Raw genomic sequence first — 18,787 nt, forward strand, 5'->3', positions numbered from 1 at the left:
CAGCATTCTCTCCTTAATGCCTCTACAATTGAGAAAATGAGAAAAACAAAACTCGTGTTATAAACATGTATATTCAAGCAAAACAAATTCCTCCATTGACCATGTCCAAAAAAAAAGTCTCTGTCTGTATTATGAGTCCATCCCCTCTCTTTCAGGAAGTGGGTAGCATGTTTCATCTTGTGCCCTCTGGAATTGTGGTTGGTCATAGTGTTGATCAGAGTTCCTAAATCTTTCAAAGTTGTTTGTCCTTACAATGTTGATATTACTACTTAAATTGGCTCTATTCACTTCACTCAGCATAATTTTGTATGTCTTCCTGTGTTTCTCTGAAACTATCTCCTTTGTCACTTCTTACAGCATAATAGCATTCCATTACATACACAACCATGTTCACACACATATGCGTAGGTGTGTGTATATACACACATGTATATTGTGTATGTATATATACACATATATGTATATCGCGTATGTATTATAGCTTGTTTAACCATTCCCCAATTAATGGATATTCCCTGTTTCCAATTCTTTTCCACAATGAAAAGAACTGCTATTCTTAATTTTGTATATATAGGTCTTTTATTTCTTTCTTTGATCTTTTTGGGTTATAGACCTAGAGGGGGTATTGCTAGGTCAAAAGGTATGCATAGTTTGATAACTTTGGGGGCATAGTTCCAAATTGCTTTCCAGTCCACAACTCAGCCAACAGTGTATTTACTGTACCTGTTTTCCCACAGACTCTTCAGAATTTGTAATTTATCTTTTTGTCAACTTTACCAATCTAATGGGTATGAGATGAAACTTCAGAGTTATTTTAATTTGCTTTACTCTGATTAGCGATTAAGAAAATTTTTAAAAATATGATTATTGATAGCTTGGATTTCTTCTTCTAAAAATTGACTAATCAGGTCCTTTCACCATTTGTCATTTTAGGAATGACTTTTATTCTTATACATTTGAATTAGTTCCCTGTATGTCTTAGAAATGAGACCTTTATCAGAGAGATTAGTTGCTAAGACTTCTCTCCCCACCTCCCCTCACTATTTACCTTCTCTTCTATTTTATCTGCATTTGTTTTGTTTATACAATAACTTTATACTCTTATATAATCAAAATTATTCATTTTACCATCTGTAATCCTCTATATCTCTTGTTATGTAGTGTTGGAATTAATTGAATTAATTATTCTTTAAATGTTTCATAGTAATTGCTTGTAAATCCATCTATCTGTTCCTGGAATTTTTTTCTTAGGAAGTTCATTTATGGCTTGTTAAATTTCTTTTTTTAAGGGAGGGTTATTTAAATATTCAATTTCTTGTTCTGTTAATCTGGGCAATTTATATTTTCATAAATGTTCATCCACTTAATTTAGGTGGTCAGTTTATAATTGCTTTTATTTCTTCTTCATTTGTGGTAAATATATTTTTTTCATTTTTGATACTGGTAATTTAGTTGTCTTTTTAAAAATCAAATTAACCAATGGCTTATTTATTTATTTTTAATACTCCTATTTTTATTTACTAATTCAGTGGCTCTTGTACTTTCAGTTTTATTAATCTCTCCTTTGATTTCATGATATCTAGTTTTGATATTTAATTGAGAATTTAAAATTTGTTGGGTTTTGAGGATTTTTTAGTTGCTTGCCCAATTAATTGATCTCTTCTTTCTCTCTTTTCTTGATGCCTGTGTTGAGATGTAAATTTCCCCCTAAGAACTGCTTGAGGTGCATACCAGCAAATTTTGGTATATTGTCTCATTGTTATCTTTAAAGAAATTATTGTTTCTACAATTTGTTCTTTTATCTACTTACTCTTTCAGATTAATTAATTTCCACTTAATTTTTAATCTGTGCTTCAAAGGCCCTTTATTGAATGTAATTTTTCTTGCATTATCATCAGAAAAAGATGCATTTAATGTCTTTTCTGCATTTATTCATGAGGGCATTTTTTTTTTTTTTGGCCATGATCAGTTTTTGTAACGGTGTCATACATAGCTGAGAAAGGTATGCCCTTTTCTATTCCCATTTAGGATTCTCTAGAGGGATATCATATTTAAATTTTCAAAAATTCTATTAATTTATTTAACTTTTTTATTTATTTTATGGTTATATTTATCTGAGTCTGAGGGGTAAAATGAGGTCCCCCACTATTAGAGTTTTACTTTCAATTTTCTCCTATAACTCCTTTAACATTTTATTTATGAATGTAGATGCTGTAATATTTGGTGTACATATGTTCAGCATTGATTTTAATTCATTGTTTATGGTCACCTTTCAGCAAAATGTACTTTCCCAGTTTATTTCTTTTAACTAGGTTTTTATTTTTGCAGTTTCTTTACGATTATGATCTCTACTTTTGCATTTTTTATTTCAGTTGAATTCAGGCCCTTATTTTAACTCTATCTGTATCATTCTATTTCAAGTATGTTTCTTGTAAAACTACATATTGTTGGGTTCTGGTTTCTAATCCATTCTTATATCCACTTCTGTTTTATGGGTGAGTTTATCTGATTCACATTCAGTTATGATAGCTAACTGTGTCTTTCTCTTTTTCCTATTCTCATATACTTAGCCTCTTTTTTACTTTGTCCCTGTTTTTAGCCTGTTTTGTTTCTGAACACTGCTTCCCTTAATCTACTCTCCCTTTATTCTCCTCTCCCTCTTACTCTTAACCCCTGTTCCTCCAATTTTTCAATTGGATAAGATGAATTTCTGTACCTAGCTGTGTGTATATGTATTATTTCCTCCTTATACCATTTCAGATGAGAATGAGGTTCAAATGTTGTTCTCTCCCATACCCCCCTCCATTATATAATCTTTTCTTTGTGCTGTCCTTTTATATGAATTTTCCCCCTTCTTCCTCTCCTTCCTCTTTCTTCCTGTGTATTCCTTTTACCTACTCTTCCATTTTTCTTTTAAGATCATGCAAATACAGTAGAATCACACCCATACCCTTTTTCTAATTAGACTCTCTCTCAGACCCCTAGTGATGTTAAAGTTCTGAGGGGTTACATATATTGTCTCCCCATATAGGAATGAAAATACTTTAACCTTGTTTAATCCTTTATTATTTCTCATTCTTGCTTACTCTTTTTTTTAAAACTTCTCTTGAGTCCTGTCTTTGAATGTCAGATTTTCTACTCAACTCTGATCAGGAATGCTTGAAAATCTTTTATTTCATTTTCCCCCTGTAGGATTATACTCAATTTTGCAGGGCCGATTATTCTTAGTTGTAGTCTTAGATCCTTTGCCTTCTGGAATACAATTCCAAGCCCTTAGTTCCTTTTTAATGGCTTCTGTGTTTGTCTTGAGCTTCCCTGTCACCATAATAGCTCCTTATACTCATTTTTTCAGTCTACTACTTGACTTTGAACTTTAGGTTAGTGTTGGGCTCTGTTTACTTCTGGGGATAGGGGATGTCTGTTTTGAGATTCTGTCTTTTATGTCCTGCTGCTATCACAGCTCAGCCTGGGGACTGTTCAAGTTTTTAGTGTTTCTGATGTGGTGTGATGTAGGGAGAGGTCTGTTCGCTGCCCTCTTAGTCTGAGCTCTGCAAGTTCCTGATCCAATTTGGGTCTTTTGACTCGTGTGTGATTGAGTTTCCATAGACTGCTGCTGAACTAAAGCACTCTTAGCCCACTAGGACGTTCTGTAGGTTCAGAGCAACTAAACTTCTGACTCTCCTTTGGTCTTGGTCTTCTGCCCTAGTTATTCCACTTATGTGCTAGGCTACAGGTTAGAACTGAGTTGGTGATCTGCTGTTGTACATAGGCCACACAGATTAAATTTCTGGAATTTATTCTTTGCTCAGTACACAGCTAGGGGCCACTCCTCTCTGCCTTGGAACTGTGACCTGGTACTGGGTAATGAGTGACAGAGCTTCTAAATAGTACCTGTGTTTGCTCTCAGTACTAGGTTCAGGATTCCCTTAGTATTTCTTTCTGCACTGGTGATTCCTGCCTTGGTGCTCTATGTCTGCTTCCTTTCTGTCCCTGGGTGCTATAATACTCCCTGTTTCCACCACTCCTACATTGCACTCCTGGCCAGCCCCCACCCTAATGTCTGCAGACCTCTCTGTTTTCCTAAGCTGCTGTGGAAATATGACTCACTGTGTCTTTTTATTGGCTTTTCCAATCAGAATTTGGGTGTGGCATGTTTTCTGGGTTGTTGTAGAGGAGGTATACTATGTCAGCTAGGTAAAAATGTTTCCTTTTCACCATCTTGACACCCTCCTCCCCCCCCCAAGCCAAAATCCTGTCAAGGGATTACTATCAAAGATATTTAGGTAATTAATTTGTTGGTATTTAGTGATTTCAATTGTGTCTGATTCTTTGTGACCCCTTTTGAACATAGGGAATTAATACATATCTGTAAGACCATGAACCATTCCCCAGTAGATAGTCAAAGGCTATGAACCATAAGTTCTCAAAAGAAGGTTACAAATTATTAATAACCATATGATAGATTGCTCCACAATAATAATAAGAGAAATGCAAATTAAGACAATCCACACACTCAGTAAATAGGCCTTAATGACAAAAGATGGAACCAACCAGTGTGGGTGAAGCTGAGGGAAGATAGGCATACTAATATACTGTAAGAGAAACTGTGAATTGTTCTAAGCTTTCTGGAAAACAATTTTGAACTATGTTGTTGTGGAGTTGTTTCAGTCATGTCTGACTCTTTGTGACCCCTTTCAGGGGTTTTCTTGTCAAAGAATTCTGGAATTGTTTGCCATTTCCTTCTCTAGCTAATTTTATAGATAAGGAACTGAGGCAAACAGCATTAAATGACTTGCCCAGGGTCACACAGCTAGTAAGTGTCTGAGGCTGGATTTGAACTCACAAAGATGGATCTTACAGATTCCAGGTCCAGTGCTCTATCCACTGTGCCACCTAGATGCCTGGAATTATGTTTACACAGCACCCAAAATGTCCATATCCTTTGACCCCAAAATGTTACTGCTAGGCAATATACCCCAAAGATGTAAAAAATATAAAGCAAAGTCTTAATACATCAAATAATCATAGTATTTTTATAGTCAGTACAACACATTTTATGCATTCACAACTCATAGATGTATGCAAAGCTTTATGCTAGTCACTGGAGATATCAGAACAAAAAGTGAAACCAGCCCTGACCTGAAAGAGTTTCCATTCTACAGAAGGGATAGAACATGTGCACAAATAATTGTACTACATAGTACTTTGAGGAGGAAAACATTGCAGAGACAAAGAGCATGTCACAAACTTGTATGTCATCCATATGTGGATCACCTAGATAATGAGTAGTGGAGCTAGTCTTGGATATATGGCTACTGATTCCATGTCCAGTGCTCTTAGGTAGTGTGATTCTAATCTGCATGCTTAATACCTCAGAAGTATTTGACAGTGCATTTGATCTGTCTTTTTTTTTTCCTAGATGGCCGGACAGACCCAATTTTAGATGATGTTAGTGAAGCCTTTCAACTTATGGGGGTCAATCTTCATGAATTAGAAGATTATATTCACAATATTGAACCTGTCACTTTTCCACATCAAATTCCTTCATTTCCTGTCAGCAAGAACAATGTACTTCAGTTTCCTCAACCTGGAAGTAAAGATGCAGAAGAAAGAAAAGAATATATTCCTGATTATATGCCACCTATCGTCTCTTCTCAGGAAGGTATGTAATTTTTTTTTGGTCTTTACTCTATATTCTTATTTTTACAGGTTAAACTATTCAATACATATTATAGCTTCTTTTTTGGGGGGAGGCAGTTGGGGTTAAGTGACTTGCCCAAGGTTACATAGCTAGTAAGTGTCTGAGGCCAGATTTGAACTCAGGTCCTGCTGATTCCAGGGCTAGTCCTGTATGCTTTGTGCCATCTAGCTGCCCCCGTAGCATAATTTCTTAAGCCTTATATAATAGTCTTCAAGTGCTTTGCAGAAGGGCAACGTTTAGAAATGCAGATAGCATATTTTAATATTATTAATCATACCAATAACCACATACCCAAAACTTAATGAAAATTGCTTATTTCTATTTCTGTGGCCAGAGTTTGTCCTAATAAGGCATTTATTTACTTCGATATCAGTAGCCAAAGAAAAATCTCTTTTGAATAAATTTATCTTGTAAAAATAGACTAAAGAATAATCTGGCTAGAAAATCTGAAACATGAAAGATAAACAAAAACTACCTTTCCCTGTGTCATTTGTATTACTATAAATTAAACACTATTACTTTCAGCTAGTTTATTCATTCACATTATTCAGGCTTTTTTCTGTATTTTTGGTAGGTGCAGTGTTTGTTGTTCAAGCACACAGTTGTTTTTTTTTTAGTTCAACTTTATTTTTAGTTCTGAATTCTCTCCTTCCCTACTCCCCTTCTCCTGCCCATTGCGAAGGCAAGAAGACATTACATATTTGTATGGTTAAATAAAACAAATTCCTACATTAGCCATGTCAAAAAAAAAGAAAAAGAAAGAAAGAAAATATTCTTCAGTCTGCACTCTATCTTGAGGTAGATAGCATATGTTGTCATGAGTCCTTTGGAATTGTGATTGATGGTGTTGATCAGAGTTCTTGACTTTCAAAGTGCACACAGAGTTTACAAGAAAGGTTCATGAGAGCAATCATCAATTAGAATGATCTACCTGAAGGAGGAAAAAAAATCATTTGTTTACATTAAATGCATGCATTTACATATTATTTTTCAGATGAATGTTCCAGTAACATACATGGGTAATTGGGAATTGATGGTAATGAATTCTGTTTCAATTTTTTGAAAAACTTTTTCTTTTGAAACCATCAACTAATATAATACCTAACTGATAAACAGTTGACAGTAACTTTTCCCAGCTTAAATTCTGTTAATAATATTTCATTTGCTTCACTTACATAATATATTGGATTTTCATTAAGACATGGTATTAGTTGGGGATGAAGGTGAAGTACTTGTGCAAAGAGACATCTGTTCTCTACTAGTTCATTACAAAAACTTGAAAACACTCATATTAACATAAATTACTGGTTATAGTTTGAAAATTCAAATCTTTACATGCTTAGCCAATATTACAGTTTTTAAAAATTGTCTTTTCACAAATGTGATTGGGTTTGCTTTTAGTACTAAGTGAATTGAGTACAGTGTTCTAAGTATCTTCAACTGTCTTTATACTAGAATCCTTCTTTCTGTTTAATAGAATTCAGGAAAGACCAGTTGACTGCATAGATTAGGTCTATGCTTAAATTTTTTTCAACTTTCCTTTTTTGCAGTTGGTTTATTTGCAGAATTGGGGGATAAGAATAACCAGATTCCCTGAGATAGCCTGTACACTGATAAATTATTAATTATTATGAGTGCTGATAAAGGGCATAATGGATTTTTCCAAGTGTTATTGCAATAAGCTATGTTTAAAAGGATATGTATTACAAATGAGATATGTAGAACTAAATCAGAAATAATACTCCTGTCTTAGTTTTTAAAATTTTTTTTTAAATCAAATGCTTTATTAACTTCTTATTTACATCATTCATTTCTGCCAGATTTTGAGTTACAAATTTTCTCCCCTTTTTTCCCCTACCCACCACCCCAAAATAGCGATCCCACTGGTTATCCTCTCCTCCAATCTGCTCTCTCCTATATCTTCTCCCATACCCCCTTTTACTTTCCAGTAGGGCATGGTTTATCTCTATGCCCCAGTGCCTGTATATCTTATTTCCCAGTTATATGTAAAATAATATTAATAATAGTATATATATATATATATTTGCTTTTTGGAGGGGGGAAGGTAGGACAATTGGGGTTAAGTGAATTGCCCAAGGTCACAAGGCTAGTTTTGTGTTGAGTGTCTGAGGCTGAATTTGAACTCAGGTCCTCCTGACTCCAGGACTGGTGCTTTATTCACTGCACCATCTAGCTGCCCTCATATATATAATTTTTTAAACATTTGATTTTAAGACTTTGAATTCCAGATTCATTTTCTTCCTCCCTTGTCATCTACCCTTACTAGGAAGATAAGCAATTCAGTATAGGTTGTACATGTGTAGCTATGCAAAACATTTCCATAGTGGATATATTGTAAAAGACTGACTATATTTACCTCCCTCCTATCCCACCTCCTACTTGTTATGTTCTCTACTTTGATCCTGTCCCTTTTCAAAAGTGGGTGCTTCCAATTTCCCTCCTCCCCAGCCTGCCCTCTCTTCCATCATCCTGTAATAGTAATGGAATTCAAAGATCCCCCTGTATTGGCTTGGTTTTTGGTTTGATTGTGTTAAAACCCAGAGCTTCACTTGTGGGATGGATTTGTTGACGTGAAAAGAGAGGGCTGAACTGGGTAGAGCTGGTGATGTAAATTTAGAGAGACACAAGAAAAGAGAGAGGCAGAAGAACTTTTTGGAAGCAGCACCTTTGGAGGCAGAGAGAGACTGAGAGGATTGCTGAGGGCCACTTTGAATTGCCCAGTACTTTTGAGAGCTTCCACCCAGAGCTGCCAAGGACTGAGGAAACATGGCTGTTATGCTGGTACTTTGTCTGCCTGTTTTGATGTTATTTTGCCAGACTTGTCCACTGGTGAAGGACAGTGTTGTTGTTGCAGAGGTATTGGAACCTTTCTGTTGGTTCAGAGTTCCTGAGACTGTTCTGCAGACAGAGAGTGAATTCTGTCCACTGGTGAAGGATAGTGCTGTTGTTGCAGAGGTCTTAGAACCTTACTGTTGGTTCAGAAGCCCTTAAGAAGGATTTTCTTGTTGTATGTTTACAGAAATCCTAGAAGAGGGTTTTGCTAATGTTTTCAGGGGTCCTAGGACTGTTCTGCAGACAGAGAATGAATTAATGAAGACACTGGCAATGTATCTTGTAGCCTTGCTAAGCTTTGTCTCCCCAGGAACAAAGATGGCTGAGAACTTGCCTCTGTCAAGATGAAGAAAAGACCTCCATTTGGGTATTAAATGATGTGCTTAAGCTTGTTGTAACTCTGGGGTACATTCAATTGTGATCCAAGGGTGGAGAACCTTTGACTTTTTTGTGCTCTGTGATTAAACGAATGAATGTACTTTACTTATGATTGGAAACTAATCTCCATTTGAGAAGAGGGGCTTTGTGATGTACTAAATGAATGTACAAGTGGAGTAGTACTTAGAAGAGGGTCTTTGGAATTGACTAAATGCATTATAATGTCCAGGGGTGGGGTAGTACTTGGAGATTATTTAATCATACTTGGTAAATGCTGTATTTTGAATTATGCTATATTTTGATTCTGTCTGTTCTTAATTTGTCACTGAATAAAATGGAGAGCACCTATGCTGGTATTTTGAAGCTTGGGAAGTTGCCTTTGCTTGGCATTACACATCCCCCCTCTCATCCCCTTCCCTTCTACTCTCCTGTAGGGTGAGATAGTATGTATGTCATTCCTTCCCTAAGCCAAATTAAATGAGAATAATATTGACCCATTCCCTTTTGCCTTCCTGTTCTTCCCCTCCATTGTAACTATTTTCCCTTGCCTCTTCTATATGAGATAGTTTACCCCATTCTGTCTCTCTCCATCTCCTCTCATTATATTCTTCACTTACCTCTTAATTTCACCTTTTAAGTATCATCCCTTCCTATTAAATTGGTCCTGTGCCCTCTATCTATGTATACCTGTAAACATATATATATATATACATTCACATATGTATTTATATGTTCATATACCCTCCTATATAGACATATATATATATATATGTGTGTGTGTATATTTCTATTCCCTTCAACTATTCCCATACTAAGAAAAGTTTCACCAGTTACAATTATCCTTTTTACACGTAGGAATGTAAATAGTTCAACTTTGATAAATTCCTTATCATTTCTTTTCCCTGTTTACCTTCTCTTGCTTCTTGTATCTGAATGTCAAGTTTTCTATTCAACTCAGGTTTTTTCATCAAAAATGCTTGAAAGTCCTCTATTCCACTGAGTGATCATATTTTCCCCTGAAACATGATACTCAGTTTTGCTGGGTAGGTGATTCTTGTTTTTAATCCCAGCTCCTTTGACCTCTGCAATATCATATTTCAAGCCCTTTGATTCCTCAGTGTAGAAGCTGCCAGATCGTGTGTTATCCTGATTGTGTTTCCAAAATATTCAGATTATTTCTTCCTGGCTGCTTGTAATATTTTCTCCTTGATCTGGGAATTCTGGAACCTGGCTATAATATTCCTAGGAGTTTTCTTTTGGGGATGTTTTTCAGGAGGTGATTGGTGCATTCTTTCAAACTTTTCTATCTAAAACATCAGGGCAGTTTTCCTTGAGAACTTCTTGAAGGATGATTTCTAGGTTCTTTTTTTGATCATGGCTTTTAGGTAGTCCAATAATTTTTAAATTATATTTCTAGGTTCTTTTTTTGATCTTGGCTTTCAGGCAGTCCAGTAATTTTTAAATTATCTCTCCTGGATCTATTTTCCAGGTTAGTGGTTTTCCCAATGAGATATTTCACATTGTCTTCATTTTTTTTCATTTATTTGGATCTGTTTAATAGTATCTTGATTTCTATAAAGTCACTAGCTTCCATTTGCTCCAATCTAATTCTGAAGGAATGATTCTCTTTAGTGAGCTTTTGAGATTCTTTTTCCATCTGGCAAATTCGACTTTTTAAGGCATTTTTCTCCTCATTGCCTTTTTGAGCCTCTTTTGCCATTTGAGTTAATCTATTTTTTTAAGGTGTTATTTTCTTCATTCAAGTTGTTGACTCTTATTTCATAATTTTCTTGCATCGTTCTCATTTCTCTTCCCAATTTTTCCTCCACTTCTCTTATTTGGTTTTCAAAATCCTTCTTAAGGTCCTCTATGGCCTGTAACCAGGTTGTATTTTTCTTGGAAGCTTTTGGTGCAGGAGTTCTGACTTTACTGTCTTCCTCCTGTTCCATGCTTTGATCCTTTTTGTCCCCAAAATAGGAGTGTAAAGTTGGGTTGCTCTGTTTGTTTTGCTTCCTTTCCCTGCTCATGTTGCCACTCAATTACTTGACTTTTGGGCTTTTTGCCACAGTAGGACTCTGTCACCAGACAGGGGAGCTTCGTCCCAAACTCTTGGATTTTTTTCAGCTGCTAAAGGTGCTCTCTCTGAAGCCTCCACACAGTCTGGCAAGCTGGTCACATACCCCAGGACCTCTACCCTAGACTGCAATCCAGATTCAAGCAGGTTATAGCAAGAGCAATTACCCCTCAGACTGGTCTCTTGTTCCCCCTACAATCTGCAGGCCAGGACCTGAAGCTGCCGGCTGTGGCTGCACGGCCACGGCTCCTGAGTGGCTTCTTGCCCCAGGGGCAGAGACCGACCACACTCCCAACTACTGCATCCCAAAGTCCACACTGCACTGAACTCTCACTTTGTCCTTAGCATCTATGTGTTGATAATTCTGGAAACCGCTATAGCTGCTGGTGATTTGGAGTCCCTCCAGCTGGTGGCTGGTCAGGCCACCCTGGGGCTAAAAACCTCGCTGGTTCAGGGCTGGGCTAGGCTCCCAGAGCGCTGGCCGATACCTGCCGGCCTGCTGGGCTGTCCTCAGCAGGAAGTTAGCTTCTCTGTGTCATTTTGTGGGTTCTGTAGTCAGTGTTTTTTTTTAACGGCAGAAAAGTTTGATTATAGTTTGTAGGAAGCTGTTAACATTTGCCTGTCATATTTCAAGAGTCACACAGATGATGTAAACTGAATTAATGCATTTTTTCACTTAAAGTTTTGGAGGGGTATAACAGATATACCATTTTGTAGTTTTATTTATTATATAAGAGATAACACCTATCCAGTACAATTTAAAAATCTTAGTGGTCATATTTTCTGGAAGAGCACCACCATCTTCCTTTATAATGATTAAATTTTTTTTGAAAATTATGAAATTGAAAACCATCAACAGGTATGAGCACATCCACATAAAACAACAGCAAGTGGTGATTGTAGATGAAACTATTAATATACTACAAATACTTGAAATATATGTAAATATATTTTGGTCCGTATTACGTATTTATAGTATTTTTTATAGATATTTGCTTATAAATGTTTATATGTATATGTGTGTGTATATATATCTATATACACACACACATATGTGTATGTAGATATATACATTTAATTTTGTAGTGCCAACATTGCTTTGTTTATGTTTCCTCTTCAGAAATTCCTTCTGCTGTCTTATGTGTGGTTTTTTCCTTTCTTTTAAAATAAATTGCATTTTGTTTTTTTCAATCAGAAAAATTTACTTAGCCTCCCTCCCTTCCTTCATTTGAGAGCAAAAGAAAAACTAAACCTTTGTTTTAAATGTATATAGTCAAGTAAAACAAAGTTCCATATTAACCATATCCAAAAAAAAATATACAATTTTGTACTCTGAATTTTACACCTCTCTATGAGATGGGTAACATGTTTTATTGTCAGTCTTCTGTAATTGTGGTTGAACAGTATGTCTATCAGAGTTCCTACTTTTTGAAAGCTGTTGGTCTTTACTTTATTGGCATCATTGTATACATTTTCCTTCTGATGCTGCTTGCTTCATTCTGCTTCAGTTCATACAAGTTTTTCCAGGTTCCTCTGAAACCATCCCCTTCATCATTTCTTGCATCTCAATAGTGCTCCTTCACATTTATACACTAAATTTTTTTCAGCTATTTCCCAGTTTATGAACATCCCCTCAGATTCCTATACATTGCCACCTCAAAAATATCTATAAATATATTTGTACATTCTTAGTTAGGGTTTGTTTTGCTTAGATCTAATAGCTCCCTTAGTCTACCCTCCCCCTGTTTCTCCTTTCCCTCTTTCCCTCCACATTCCCTCCTGAATGAAATGTATATCTGTACCCAACTCTGTGTGTTTGTATGTGTATATGTATTCTTCTCTCTTTTGATCACTTCAGATGAGAGTGAGATTGAAATGTCAGCTGTGCCCCCTACTGCTTCCTCTTTGTTTGAATAGATGTTTATATGTACATCTTGATTATGTCAGATAATTTCCCTTACCTTCCTTTCCCTTTCTCTTCTTCCTTCCAACGTCTAAGTGAGTTCCTGCTCTTGCTTCCCATTTCTCTCTTAAGATAAAAAAGATGGCTATTCCCAACTTCTGGGAGCCAAGATGGCAGAGTAATCAGTAAGTTGCTATCGCTCTCCCTTTTTGATCCATTAAAAAAGCAGAAAATAGCACCCTAGGAAAGATCCTGGAACAGTAGACCCAGCAGAAAGATGAGGTGCAGCAGTTTCTTAATCTGGAAAATTTGAAGGATTACCAAGAAAGTTCGTTTTCACTAAGGTAAAAGGGGAGTGCATTCCAGGAAAGGGGTTATCCCAGCAAGCCTGGTGGCAGGCCCCACCTCAGCAAACCAGTGGGAGATCCTGAGCCCCAGGATGGTGGTGCAGGCAAATGCCAATACCAGGACTCCCATTGCCTTAGTGTAGCTGGGGAACCTGCAGACTCCATGTGCACTGGCACAGCTCCACAAGTGGGTTTCCTGTAGCAGTAGACCTCCCCCTGTTTCAGTGCAGCCCCAGGTGAGCTAGCATCCTCCAGCAGTTGAACCTCCCCATGCTTCAGTGCAACCCTGGGAAAATGCAGAAAAATACCACCTGGATCAACACACTCCAGATACCTCTACTAGGATTCCAGATTGGCACCAGGTAGACTGCCAGACTCCTAGAGCCACCAGCTGTCAGCAACTGAGGCCCCAGCACACAAAGCCAGTGACTAGGCCCCTGGCCCCCAGCACAAGAAGCTTGGGACAGTGGGAGAGCTCAACTTTTAAAGCAGGAAATAGGCAAACATTATGAGCAAGGAGCAGAAAAGAACACTGATCATAGATAATTATTGTGGTGACAGGGAAGATCAACACACAAACTCAGAAGAGGACATTGTTAATATACCTGCATCTGAAACCTCAAAGGGAAATATGAATTGGTCCCAAGCTGAAAAAGCCTTCTTGGAAGAGCTCAATAAGGATTTTAAAAGTCAAATAAAAGAAGTAGGGGCAGCTAGGTGGTGCAGTGAATAGAGCACTGACCCTAGAGTCAGGAGGACCTGAGTTCAAATCTGGCCTGAGACACTTGACACGTACTAGCTGTGTGACCTTGGGCAAGTCACTTAACCCCAATTGCTCTGCCTCCCCCCCCAACAAAAAAAAAAAAGCCAAAAAAAAAAAAAAACACGCAAACCCCCCCCCCCAACAATAACAAGAAAGAGAAATAGAAGAAAAATTGGGAAAAGAAATGAAAGGTACCCAAGAGAGAGTCAATAGCTTGGATAAAAGTTGACTATAGAAAACAATTCCTTAAGAAATACAATTGGCCAAATGGGAAAAAAAAAAGCACACTGACGAAAACAGCCCTTTAGAAAGTAGAATTGGCCAAATGGAAAAGGAGGCACAAAAACTCACTGAAGAGAAGACATTCTTAAAAAGTTGAATTGGCAAAGTGGAAGAGGAAATACAAAAGCTCACCAAAGAAAACAATTCATTAAAAATTAGAATTAGGCAAGTGGAAGCTAATGACTGTGAGACATCAAGAATCTGTCAAACAAAATCACAAGAATGAAAAAATAGAAGAAAACTTAAAATACCTCATTGGAAAAACAACTGACCTGGAAAATGGATCCAGGAGAGACAATTTAAGAATTATTGATCGGCCTGAAAGTCATGATCAGAAAAAGAGCCTGGACAGCATCTTTCAAGAAATTAATGAGGAAAACTGTGTTGAGGTCCTAGAACCAGAGGGTAAAATAATCATCAAAACAGTCCACTAGTCACCTCCTGAGAGAGATCCCAAAATGAAAATGCCAAGGTATATTGTAGCTAAATTCCAGAATTATCTGGTCAAGGAGAAAATACTGCAAGCAGCCAAAAAGAAACAATTAAAATATCGTGGAACCACAGTAAGGGTTGTGTAGGACCTTGCAACTTCTACATTAAAAGATTGGAGGGCTTGGAATATAATGTTTCATAAGGGAAAGGAGCTTGGATTACAACCAAGGATCAACTATCCAGTAAAATTGATTATAATCTTACAGGGGAGGAGATAGATATTTGATGAATTAGGGGACTTCCAAACCTTCCTGATGAAAAGACCAAATCTCAACAGAAAATTTGACCTTCAAATATAAGACTTAAGAGATGCATAAAAAGGTAAACAGGGAAAGGGGAAAAAAAATGTTATTCAATAAGGGTAAACTGTTTACATCCCTATGTGAGAAGATGGTACTTGTAGCTCTTGAGAACTGTGTCTGTATTATGACATTTGGAAGGAGTATACATAAACAGAGGGTTTGGGTATAAGTTGACTTTGATGTGATGATAAAAATATTAATTAAAGGGTAAAAAAAGAATTGTACTGGGAGAAGAGGAAAGTATGACATGAAAAAGGGTAAATTATATCACTGGAAGAGGTGCAAAGACCTATTACAGTAGAGGGAAAGAAGGGAGAGAGATGAGCATTATTTGAACCTTACTTTCATCAGATTTAACTCAGAGAGGGAATAACACACACACTCATGGATATAGAACTCTCTTACCCGATGGGAAGTAGGAGGGGAAAGGAGAGAAAGGGAAGCAGTGGATATAAGTAGGGCAGAAAGGAGGGAAGATGTAACAAGGGAAAAGGGAAAGAAAAGGGAGGAAGCTGATAGAAGGGAAGGCAGATTGAGGGAGGCGATGGTCAGAAGCAAAACACTTGTGATGAGGGAAAGGGAAAAAGGAGAGAGAAAAGCATAAATGGGGAAAATAGGATAAAGAGAAAAACACAGTAATCATTGTGAATGTGAATGGGATGACCTCTCCCATAAAATGGAAGCAGATAGCAGAATGGATTAAAAACTATAATCCTATAATATGTTGTTTATAAGAAACATGTTTGAAGGAGAGATATACACACAAAGGACAGGTAAAAGGCTGGAACAAAATATATTATGCTGGGGCAGCTAGGTGGTGCATTGAATGGAGCACTGGCCCTGGTGTCAGGAGGACCTGAGTTCAAATGTGGCCTCAGACCCTTAACACTTGCTAGCTGTGTGACCTTGGGCAAGTCATTTAAGCCCAATTGCCCTGCCTTCCCCCCTCCAAAAAAAAAAAAAAGATATATATTATGCTTCAGCTGAAGTAAAAAAAGCAAGAGTAGCAATCCTGATTTCAGAAAAAGCAAAGGCAAAAATAGATCAAGAGATAAGGAAGGAAACTATGTCCTGCTAAAAGGTATGAAAGACAATGAAGTATTATCAATACTAAACATATATGAACCAAGTGGTACAGCATCCAGATACTTAGAGGAGAGGTTAAGTGAGTTACAGGAAGAAATGATATAGCAAAACTATATTGGGGGGCCATCTCAACCTCCCCCTCTTGGAACTAGATAAATATAACCACAATATAAACAGAAAGAAGTTGAGGTAAATAGAATTTTAGAAAAGTTAGATATGGTAGGCCTCTGGAGAAAATTGAATGGGGATAGAAAAGAATATACCTTTTTTTCAGCAGTTGATGGCACCTATACAAAAATTGACCATGTACTGGGGCATACAAACTTCACAAATCCAGTGCAGAAAGGAAGAAATATTAAATGCATCCTTTTCAGATCATGATATAGTAACAATTATATGTAATAAAAGACCATGGAAAGATAGATTAAAGATTAATTGGAAACTAATAATCTATTCCTAAAGAATGAGTGGGTCAAACATCAAATCACAGAAACAATCAATAACATCATCCAAGAGAATGATAGTAATGAAACAACATACCAAAATTTATCAGATGCAGCCAAAGCAACTCTTAGGGAAAATTTTATATCTCTAAATGCTTACATGAATAAAATAGAGAAAGAGGAGACCAATGAATTGGGCTTGCAACTAAAAAACAAATTAGCTAGAAAACAAATTAAAACTCCCTAGTTAAATCCCAACTGAGAAATTCTGAAAATCAGAGGAGAGATTAATGAAATTGAAATTAAGAAAACGAACTAATAAGTAAAACTAAGAGCTGGTTTTATGAAGGAAAAAAAAACAATAAAATAGACAAACCTTTAATTAATTTGATTTAAAAAAAGAAAGAAAACCAAATTACCAGTATCCAGAATGAAAAGGGTGACTTACCACCAATGAAGAGGAAATTAAAACAATAATTAGGAATATTTTGCCCAACTGTATGCCAATAAATTTGACAATCTTAGTGAAATGGATGAATACTTATAATAGAAGTTGCCCAGATTAACAGAAGAGGAAATAAAATACTTAAATAACCTCATCTCAGAAAATGAACTTGAACAATCCATCAATGAACTCCCTAAGAAAAAATCTCCAGGGCCAGATGGATTCACAAGGGAATTCTATCAAACATTTAAAGAATAATTAATTCCAGGACTATGTAAACCATTTGGAAAAATAGGTGAAGAAGGTATCCTACCAAATTCCTTCTGTGATACAGATATGTTGCTGATGCCTAAACTGGGAAAAACCAAAACAGAGAAAATTATAGACCAATTTCCCTAATGAATATAGATGTAAAAATTTTAAATAAAATATTAGCAAAGAGACTACAGCAATTTATCACAAGGATAATACATTATGACAGGTGAGATTTATACCAGGAATGCAGGACGGGTTCAATATTAGGAAAACTATCAGCATAATTGATCATATCAATAACAAAATTAACTGAAATCATATGATTATCTCAATAGATGCAGAAAAAGCTTTTGACAAAATACAGCACCCATTCCTATTAACTACACTAGAGAGCATAGGGATAAATGGAGTTTTTCTTAAAATAATAAGTAGTTTAGGTGCTCTGGCTCCCACCCCGGCCCCAACAGACGCCCTTATTTCCCTTCTCTTCTTGCAGATACAGTCCTTGCTGGCGCCGGTGCCATGGGCCGTCGTCCCGCCCGCTGTTATAGGTATTGTAAAAATAAGCCGTACCCAATGTCCTGTTTCTGCAGGGGAGTTCCTGATGCCAAGATAAGAATCTTTGATCTTGGTAGAAAGAAAGCAAAAGTCGATGGATTTCTATTGTGCGGCCACATGGTGTCGGATGAATATGAACAGCTGTCATCTGAAGCCTTAGAGGCCACTCAGATCTGTGCCAACAAGTATATGGTGAAGAGTTGTGGCAAGGGTGGCTTTCGTATTCGTGTGTGACTACATCCTTTTCATGTCATCCACATCAATAAGATGTTGTCATGTGCTGGGGCTGATAGGCTCCAGATTGGCATGCGGGGAGCCTTTGGGAAGCCCCAGGGCACTGTAGCCCGTGTGCACATTGGCCAAGTTATCATGTTGATTCGAACCAAGGTCCAGAATAAAGAACATGTGATTGAAGCTTTGCGTAGAGCCAAGTTCAAGTTCCCTGGCCACCAGAAGATCCACATCTCCAAGAAATGGGGTTTCACCAAGTTCAATGCTGATGAGTTTGATGATACGATAACTGAGAAGCAACTCATTCCTGATGTCTGTGGAGTTAAGTACATCCCCAGCCGGGGCCCCTTGGACAAATGGCGGGCACTCCACTCCTGAGGGGTGTGTGCTGTGACATCTACCTTTTTGCAGGCATAAATAAACTAGTTACTGCTAAAAAAAAAAAAGTAGTTTCTCTGTAAAAGTATCATCATATGTAATGGGGTTAAGCTAGAAGAATTTCCTGTAAGATCGGGGGTGAAACAAGGATGTTCATTATCACCCCTGTTATTCAATATTGTACTAGACATGTTAGCTTTAGCAATTAGGAAAGAAAAAGAAATAGAAGGAATTAGAATAAGCAATGAAGAAACAAAGTTATCACTCATTGTAGATGATAAGATGATATACTTAGA

General features: G+C 36.9%; 1 protein-coding gene and 1 pseudogene across 1 annotated transcript in view; both read left to right on the forward strand.

The window, feature by feature from the left end:
• LOC138175820 (transcription initiation factor TFIID subunit 3-like) overlaps positions 1-18,787 on the forward strand; it is a 260,852-nt gene that overhangs the window by 13,030 nt on the left and 229,035 nt on the right. Inside the window, exon 2 of the mRNA XM_069106326.1 lies at positions 5,420-5,662. Within this exon, the coding sequence (XP_068962427.1) occupies positions 5,420-5,662 (243 nt within the window). The remainder of the gene's footprint in view (positions 1-5,419; positions 5,663-18,787) is intronic.
• LOC138175821 (large ribosomal subunit protein uL16-like) lies at positions 17,585-18,559 on the forward strand (annotated as a pseudogene).

The sequence above is a fragment of the Petaurus breviceps genome, unplaced genomic scaffold, assembly GCF_028583685.1.
Source record: "Petaurus breviceps papuanus isolate PSGF00001 unplaced genomic scaffold, PetGlider_PUasm1.0 79, whole genome shotgun sequence".
NCBI lineage: Eukaryota > Metazoa > Chordata > Mammalia > Diprotodontia > Petauridae > Petaurus > Petaurus breviceps.